Source organism: Micropterus salmoides, unplaced genomic scaffold, assembly GCF_014851395.1.
Source record: "Micropterus salmoides isolate LMB-PRFRI ecotype aquatic unplaced genomic scaffold, ASM1485139v1 Ms_hic_scaffold_3801, whole genome shotgun sequence".
Classification (NCBI taxonomy): domain Eukaryota; kingdom Metazoa; phylum Chordata; class Actinopteri; order Centrarchiformes; family Centrarchidae; genus Micropterus; species Micropterus salmoides.
The window spans coordinates 16,030-25,411 of record NW_024043153.1 but is presented as its reverse complement, the minus strand read 5'-3'; the positions used below and the strand labels follow the sequence as shown (position 1 = coordinate 25,411).

The following is a 9,382-nucleotide window of genomic DNA, read 5'->3' as shown; positions in this document are numbered from 1 at the left end:
ATACTGATTTTCATGTTTGCCTTGAAGTTTGTTTATGTTTAGTTGTACAATAAAACCATTAAGCTTATGTTTGCGTGAGCTTCCTCTCTTTGTTACAAGCAGGAGCCAACTTTTAACACAGTAAACATCTCAGTGTTTTTGTTTTACAGTCCACAACTTTACTGTGGCCAGATATAACAAACACTTTCATTCATTTACTCTCTCAGTCCTTTGAGGTGAACATTATGAGGAATGGAAATAATTACAGACGACACACTGACCCAGCATCTTTCACAGGTTTTAGATTTATTGACATTTCATTAAAAAGCATACTTGCCAACCTTCCTGATTTTCATGGGAGACTCCTGTTTTTCATTGCCCTCTCCCGGGGTCACAATTCTCTTGATTTATGACAAATGTTCACAACTTTGTGTCTTTCATTGCCTTCATTACTGTTTTTTGCACTGACCAACTCCTATAAGCACTACAGCTCTCTCTCTCTACTGTGTCCAATTTGAAAACTAGCATTCACGTGACGCAGAAGAGTGCACCCCCACCCCCCACTGCCGATTTTGGAGGTCTCAAGGTTGTGAAGTATGAATTATGCTTTTTAGTAAGTCAATTAATATATTTTGTAATTTAAAAAAAATTGTAATTAATCTTTTTCCTTCATGATTTTCATCTGATAAAGTTTGCCAGCGACCCCACTGCTCCTTTCACTGCTGCTCCAGCTTCTGCTCCAGCTTCTGCTCTAGCTTCTGCTCCAGCTGCTCCTCCAGCAGCTCCTCCCACTGCTCCTCCCACTGCTGCTCCCACTGCTGCTCCAGTTGATGCTGTGACTGCTGCTCTTGCTGATACTCTAGCTGCTGCTGCTCCTGTGCTAGTTCCTGACTGACATTCTGTGATTTTCTGATGAAGCTAGCCATCCATCCCACTGCTGCTCCAACTGTTACTCCAGCGCCGGCCACAGCTGCAGTGGCAGCTCCTGACAGACCAGCTGCACCTACAGCAAGATTACACATGTATTTTTTAAAATCAATTCTAGGTTTGCAAGACACTTGTGCACTTTAGAAAGACATGTTAGGGCACATATGTGATTATCATTCAAGCAATGATAATCTTTTTAACCACAAGGTTAAAATTATTTTTAAGAAGCAGCCACCGTACCTCCTGCAGCCGCCGCTCCTGCATTTGCACCTGCAGCAGCAGACATCATGCTGGCAGCGTAGGAGCCTGCTGCTCCAACTGCTGCTCCAACGCCGGCCACAGCTGCAGTGGCAGTTCCTGACAGACCAGCAGCACCTAAGTACAGCAAGATTACACAGTTTTCCATCTAGGGTATTGAGCTACAGAGAAGCTGAGAAATGTTAAATGAAACTAGCACTATTATACACAGTAGTGACATTATATTATACCTAAACAATGTAATGTAAACCCAAAGCTATTATTCCTTGATATTATTGTTTCTTTCAATTCCAGGTTTGTGAGACACCTGTGTAGGTTGCATTGTTTTAGAATACAGATTTCACAATTCGCAAAAAAATTGTTTAGCCTCTTTAGCCTCTCTGGGACCACTTATGACTTGATTTGACAGGTCTACAGTGTTTTTGGATCTTCACCTTGTGAAAAATCTCCTTTTTTTGCAATTTCACAAATACAATAAAGGTTTTACAAATCTGAAAGTGGGTTTCAGACTGCTTTATGGCTTGGCCTATGTCTAACAGGCTTTCACAAACATAAAGAGGTGCAAAACGGAGGATCGAAGGATTCCCATTGACTGGCGAATTGGAAGCTAACTTCAATGTTGCAATAGTAAGACACACAAATCACAAGAGTAAAATTCATCTGGAAAAATCAAGTAGGCCTAATGGTGTTCTCAAAGCAGAACGTTAAATTGAAAATAATACTACAAGTTTAAAATAAACTTGAAAAATAAGTAATGGTGTTTATGTCTACCTGCTGCCTGCAAAGTAGCCACTAAACCGCCTGCAGCCACCGCCCTCCGTTAGCAGCTGCAGCAGCAGACATCATGCCGGCAGCGTAGGAGCCTGCTGCTATTCCAGCCGAGGTGAAACCTACACCGGCCAGAACAAGAGGAGCTGCGACCACCGCACCTGCTGCACAGGGACAAGAACACAGCAGAGGAAACGCTGTTGGTAAGTGTGTTCTTTGTTAGGCCACTGGATCGCACATGACAGCCTAACATTATGTTTAGTTTAACATTTGTGTGTGTGTTAATCATTCGTAAACACAGGTGATCCATTAAACTTTTCCTCACCTGCTCCTGCTCCAACGAGGAGTGCCGTAACTGAAACAAGATGAAAACAGAAAACAATATTTATAGCTATACATTACATTTGCTATGGTTACTATCATTTTTACATTTTTATAAAGAAAACATACAAGGAAAAGGTACAAGTAGGCCTAGTCTAATTTAAACAAACTATATCTGAAAGGAAAAGTGAAAACTCACTAGGGTCCATGCTATCCTTCTCCGTACTGAACTGCGCTGGTTTATACAGCCTAAGTTTGGTTTCTTCAGAAATTATAGGGCGTCTCAGAGCCCTCCTCCTCACTGAAACCAAATGAACTCTAGTAAACATTTCTGAGGTGGTAAGTCAGGACTATAACTGGAACATCAGATGATCAATCTGACTATGTCTTATTTTACAGGTATTTTGTGAAATCGGGGGTTACTAATAGGGATTACTATAAGGCAAGGCAAGTTTATTTGTATAGCACATTTCAACAACAAGGTAATTCAAAGTGCTTTCATAAAACATAAAAGCAACAGGGAAATATAAAAAGTTTTAAAAAGTAAAAAAAAAAAAAGTTAAATAGAAAATAAAAACAGGCAGGTCTCTCATCTTTGCTTATTTTACTCCTTTGATTCCCCATCCCCCACTCTATCGCCCCCTTTTTTTTACACTTAGGGACTCAAACCCTAAGGGGACTCTAACCCTTATTCCTTAGATACAGTCATCACTGTAAATCCAGATTGTCCACGCTACAAACTCTGGTAAAAGCGGTTGACAGCGGGACCCTGCTCAGCAAGTTACTTAGGGACTCTAAGGGGAGTCTAAGGGGACTCTAACCCTTTAACACTTAGGGGCTCTAACCCTAAGGGGACTCTAACCCTTTAACACTTTGGGATACACAGGGACACTTAGATACAGTCATTACTGTAAATCCAGATCATCCATGCTACAAACTCTGGTAAAAGCGGCTGACAGCGGGCCCTGTCAAAACAGGGACTCTAATCCTTGTAATTCTACTTGGCCCTATTAACTGAGGATCAGACGTGTGAGATGGTAGAATCAAAGAGCACTCTAAGCTTTTTAAATAGTGTTGATGGAAAATCTTAAAACAAGGAAAACAGAAAACAGGACAGTAAATGTTACAGTGCAGTGTAAGTTATCAATCTACTAGTTAAAGGCAGTGGTAAAAAGAAAAGTCTTCAGTCTTGATTTAAAAGAACTGAGAGTTTCAGCAGACCTGCAGTTTTCTGTGAGTTTGTTCCAGATACATGGAGCATAAAAACTAAACGCTGCTTCTCCTCGTTTAGTTTTGACTCTGGGGACAGAAAGCAGACCTGTCCCAGATGACCTAAGAGGTCTGGATGGTTCATAACGAAGCAGAAGGTCAGAAATGTATTTTGGCCCTAAACCATTCAGTGCTTTATAAACTAACAGCAGGATTTTAAAATTGATTCTCTAAAAGACAGGAAGCCAGTGTAAAGACCTCAGAACTGGAGTGAGGTGATCCACTTTTTTGGTCTTAGTGAGGATGTTCTGAATCAGCTGCAGCTGTCGGATGGATTTTTTAGGGAGCCCTGTAAAGATACCGTTACAGTAGTTGAGACGACTGAAGATAAATGCATGGATAAGCTTTTCCAGGTCCTGCTGAAACATAAGGCCTTTAATTCTTGAAATATTCTTCAGGTGATAGTAGGCTGACTTTGTAATTGTCTTAATGTGGCTGCTTAAATTCAGGTCTGAGTCCATGACCACACCAAGATTTCTGGCTTGGTTTGTGGTTTACCGATTGAAGCTCAGCACTGACTTTTAATCGTTCATCCTTGGCTCCAAAAACAATAACTTCAGTTTTATCTTTGTTTAATTGAAGAAAATTCTGGCACATCCAATTGTTAATTTGTTCAATACATATCATACATCTCCTGGTGATATGGTTACGTAAATCTAAGACTGAAATTCTGCCACTGTCAGTGTTCAAATGGATGTCATTGAAGACCTTAACAAGAGCTGTCTCAGTGCTGTGGTGTGGTCAAAATCCTGTTTGGAAGACATCAAAACAGTTATTTAGTGCCAAGAAAGCACTAAGCTGTTGAAAAACAGCTTTTTCAATGATTTTACTTAAATACGGCAGATTTGATATGGGCCTGTAATTGCTCATAATGACGTGTCTAGATTGCTCTTTTTTAAGAGTGGCTTAATGACTGCAAGTTTTCAGGTCCTGTGGGAACAAACCTGAGATGAGAGACGTGTCAACGTTAACAGTGTTTCCTGTAAAAACACAAAGCTAGAGAGTGTGTGTGTGTGCATGGGCCCAACCCATTCAAAAGTCTGGACAAACCACAATTTTAAAGTTATTGTTTCATAGTAGAAATGCTGTAGTGACACCAAAGCATTTACTGACACTAAGTGACAGGCCCATGTGATGATTGACATTCCAGTGAGGAGTCAAAACAAGTGCTGAATGAAATGTGCAATCAGAGAAGGACTGAAACTGATTGTTGATTCTCTCATCACACTTCAGTTTTGTCTGTAATGATTTTTGTAACATGAAAGAATTCTCCCTTGCCCTGACGAAAGATCCTTCTGGATCCCTAATCCATCACTTTCACAGCATCTCAGCTCACCTCCATAACATGCAATAATAAATGCAATAAAATCAAATTCAAATTAGCTTTATTGGTATGAATGTATAGCAACAATATTGCCAAAGCTATACATAAAGTACATAAGGACAATTAATTTCATACATTTCATTAGATAAGGAAAAAACAGCAGAAGTTGTGTCTAATCTACCTCTTTGCAGGCGTGGCCTTTGTTAGTAAATCAATATTATCAGTTTACATCAGAATACATGCCAGTGTTACTGTGTTATTACTGTGGTCAGATTAAAAGTTAATGAATATTTTCATTAATTTACTCTCTCAGTCCTTTCAGGTGGACATTATGAGGAATAGAAATATTTACAGATGACACACTGACCCAGTATCTTTGACAGGTTTTAAATTTATTGCACAAAGCATACTTGCCAGCCCTCCTGTTTTTCATTGCCTTCTCGGGGTCATAATTCTCTCAATTTCTCCCGATTTATGACAACTTAATTTTTTTCATTGCCTTCATCACTGTTTTTGGCACTGTACAGCACTATAAGCCCTACAACTATCTCTCTCTGCTTTTTCCACCGAGATAAATAGCAGGTACATGATATAAAAGAGTGCTCACAACCCCGTACGTGTTCTTTCCTGATTTTCATCTGATGAAGCTAGCCAGCAATCCCAGTGCTTCTGCCACTGCAGCTCCAGCTGCAGCTCTAGCTGATGCTGCAGCTCTTGCTCTAGCTGATGCTCCAGCTGATACTCCAGTGGCAGTTTCTCACAGACATTCTTTGATTTCCGGGGATGAAGCTGGCCATCCATCCCACTGTTGCTCCAGCGCCGGCCACAGCTGCAGTGGCAGTTCCTGACAGACCAGCTGCACCTACAGCAAGATTATACTGTTTTTAAAATAATCAAGTCCAGATTTATGAGATATTTGTGTAGGTTCTTATGTTGTTGTTGCACTTTTAGCACACGCAGGTAGCAGGGATTGTCTGAGCTACAGAGAGAGCTGGAAGGGAGTAAGAAGTGTTTTGCAGTGAAAAAGTAGCTGCCTGCTCTGCCAGCTCTCACGGCTGGATGTGGATGTCGAGTCAGCTGACTCCTCCAGATATTTGGCATGAGAGATATCTTGCAATCGTCAGTGATGTCAGAAATGTGTCGGGGAGCCGTTTTGGTGCATTGTTGAGTAGCCTAGTCTGGCGGCTGCAGATTACTCCGATCACAGCCTGATGGTCGCTGAATTCTCCGAGCAGCAAATCGGGCTAAAAATGCGCTTTTCGCATTTGTGGCACACCCTAGTGGCAGAAGATCCCAGGACTGCTCAGCGAAGCTCGGACTGAGCATCCAAACAAGCTCCTCATCCAATTTTGATTTGCGAGAATTTATGTAAAATTGTATGTTAAGAAACAAAAGTAATGATTATTTTGTAAAAGTAAACTGATTGACATATCAATATTCTTTTGATAACTTTAGATCAGTCCGTAGGTAATCCTTGCAAAGTTCTGAACGACTGGCTAAACGGTGTTTGTCAAGTTTGCAAAAATAGGTTTTGGAGAAAAGTTAGAAAAAGAAGTACAATTTGTCATTTTAGTGCAGAAGAATTCAGAGATTAAAATGATGTCATGGAAATTATATTCCTGGTGAGGGATTAAGCAAATAATTGTGTGCCAAAGTGGGTTTGCGCACCACTTGTCCCATACAGGTTATTATCTATAGTACACCTTCTAGTTTATACAAGTGTTTTTTTTTGTAATTTACCATAGCTTGTTTAAAGTGCACCACTTACTATCCCGGGTTGTTTGTGTTTGCATTATGTTACAGTCTACAGCAAAGCATATGATAAGTTAAAGTAAACACACAGTCATAAGTTAGTTTCAGCTCCATTTATTAGGTTGCAAGTTTAAACCTGGTTTCATTTTTTTCCTGTGTAATACTTACAATGTTGTTCCTTTGTTCAGTTCGACCATGCAGGACAGTTGTTGGGGAGGGGCCGGCCTAAGCATTTCCTTTTTATAGGAATAGGGTGGTCATGGATGACATCACGGGCAAACCAAGTAGAGGGTTTCTTCCTTTAAAGGAATGTTTTTTTTGGTTGTTTTTGGTTATTATAAATAAATGTGTAAATATCCCTGACCTGTTTTCTAGTCAGTTGGAGCGGAGTGAACTAGTAACTGAATTCCAAAGTTAAGAGAGTTTAGGTAGTAATGTTATGGAGTAGATCAACCTGCATCAGAAAGGGATGGGCTGAAGCAGTTTGGGTGTGAATTGAACAGCCTATATAAATGGAGGGATTTGTGCTCCCAAGGGGGGAAAGAGGTGAGGCTGTGTGGTTGTTAACATGTGCCTTTTGTTAGTGGTGCTATAAGTTTAATGAGTTATTTTCTTAAGTCTGTTTGTTTGTTGTGTACTGCAGACCACTGTAAATAAAACAATCACATGGTCAATGAGTGAATTTCTATGCGCCTGAGTAGTGGGTGGAATTTACAACCCAACTGCCACTTTTGGTGAGTTTTGGTCTGGCAGTTTTTGCTGCAGGAACTTAACTAACTTAAGAGAAAAACAAGAAAGAAAGAAAGAAGAAAAATAGATTTTCACAAATCTGAAACAGTGTTTTACAAAATCTTGACAAACTGTGGCAGTTTAGTTCAGATTTGACAGTTCTAGGTATAGGGATAGACAGTATTTACGATACATGTATTTAAAATACGTGTTTCAAATACAAATAGGATTTTATAATTTGTATTTGAGGGTTGATATGAAATAGCTTTATATTTTGTATCAAATTACTTTAGTGTTTGTACTTTGTAGTTTAAAAATATTGTAAAATACTTAAATCATAAAAATGCTGCTTCTAATTGGTTCAGCGATTTACCCAGACTTGTTGAGATCAGAACAGAAAATTGATCCAGAGCTGAAGAAGAAGGTCAAGGTGAGAAACGGGTTGCCAGCTTTCCATCGATTTTTAGCATAAAATAATTCTTAACAGTTCATGTTAACTTTTGGTGTTTGTTTTAGTACCCTAGGCTAAAATATTTACCGATTTACATAATGTTCTAGCTCAGGGGTTTTCAAAGTGTGAGGTGGGGGGCTCCAAACTGCTTCAGGGGAGGCTCAGTGAATGGAAGTGAAACAATATTACATTACTTATTGCATTAGTTATCAAAAGGAGATCACATAGCCTACATGGGTGAGTCTTCAGAGATACAGTAGTTTTTTGGAAACTGTTTTTCCCCCATCAGAGTCAGAAACTAATAAATGCCTTAGGACCTCCCTCACGGTCATTGTAAATGTTTCCTGATACTTTCAGCACTTCTTAAGTTTCTGTCGGTTGTGCACGAAAAAAAATTATAATAAAGCATTTTCATAGTTGTTACAACATTAGGCTACTTTTACAATGCCATGTGATGGTGTAACTTGTTCAATGCACACATATGTGCCTTACTGTCATTAACAACTTTGTGCTACAACGCAGTTAAACAGCAGGTTGTCAACCCATCCCCCACTGGATTGTTGTAGATCAGATGACGCAAAGAAGGCCCTACATTACCAAACAATTATGACTCATTAGAGAACTGTTAGTTAAACATTAAACTGTTGGCAACTTTAAAGCTAACCTTCATCTGGGTGTTCACATGTTAATATTTGCTCTGTTAATATATGTCAGATTTATCAGAGAAACGCTGTAGTTTTCAAACATTGTCCACCTAATCAGCTGAGTCAGTGTTCTGGTGAAGGGATAAATCCAATAGACCGACAGAGGGTTTGCCAAGTGATTTCATGGTACCTTGGAAAAGCATTACAAGTATTTTTGATACACTTAAATTAAGATTTTTTTGGTAAGAAAAGTTAAAACTACTAGATTAACATTCATAAAAAAAAAGGTTATGGTGTTTACCTGCTGCCTGCAAAGTAGCCACTAAACTGCCTGCAGCCACTCCTCCTCCGTTAGCAACTGCGGCAGCTGACATCATTTTAGCAGCTATGGAACCTGCTGCTATTCCAGCCGAGGTGAAACCTGCAACCCCAAGAGCAACAGGAGCTGCGACCACAGCTCCTACTGCACAGGGACAAGAAGACAACAGAAAAAACGTTGTTGCTAATGACAGTGTGTTAATTTGTTTGGCCACTGGATTGCACACGATAGCCTAAAATCGGGTTTAGTCTAACATCTACATGACTTTTGTAGATTAGTGTGTATTAAAATAAGTTGGAAAAGTAAACACAAGTGATCCATAAAGGTTTTTCAAAGACTTACCTGCTCCTGCTCCAACAGCGATTGCAGTGACTGAAACCAAATCAAAGTCATTTTCTATGGTCACTTAAAATCATTATTACATTTTTATAAAGACACATACATTTGGAAAATGTATCAGTATCATCAAAGGAAAAATTTCAACTCACCACGGTCCATGGTGGTCTTTCTCTGTGATGACCATTGAAGTGGACAGTTTTATATACTGAGTGTTAGGTTTCGTTTCTTGACAAATTAAACTATGTTCATATCTGAACACGCGCTCTGTGAGGGCGTCACCGAGTCCCTGCGTCAATTTAACC

At 39.6% G+C, this 9,382-nt stretch overlaps 2 protein-coding genes across 2 annotated transcripts; both read right to left on the bottom strand.

Annotated features, from left to right (window-relative positions):
- Window positions 1-660: 660 nt before the first annotated feature.
- Window positions 661-1,974, bottom strand: LOC119884952 (ras-interacting protein RIP3-like). Its single transcript, XM_038695229.1, has 3 exons — window positions 1,936-1,974; window positions 1,147-1,281; window positions 661-982 (listed from the first exon to the last, which is right to left on the bottom strand). Exons 2-3 carry the CDS (start codon window positions 1,193-1,195, stop codon window positions 696-698), a joined length of 336 nt encoding a protein of 111 aa, XP_038551157.1. The 5' UTR covers window positions 1,196-1,281; window positions 1,936-1,974; the 3' UTR covers window positions 661-695.
- A 3-nt stretch (window positions 1,975-1,977) lies between these two features.
- On the bottom strand, window positions 1,978-9,382 carry LOC119884948 (interferon alpha-inducible protein 27-like protein 2B; the record flags this gene model as incomplete). Its single annotated transcript, XM_038695223.1, has 5 exons — window positions 9,230-9,382; window positions 9,084-9,113; window positions 8,724-8,885; window positions 2,258-2,287; window positions 1,978-2,096 (listed from the first exon to the last, which is right to left on the bottom strand). Coding segments are annotated over exons 1-5 (351 nt in total), but the record flags the coding sequence as incomplete, so codon positions are not given.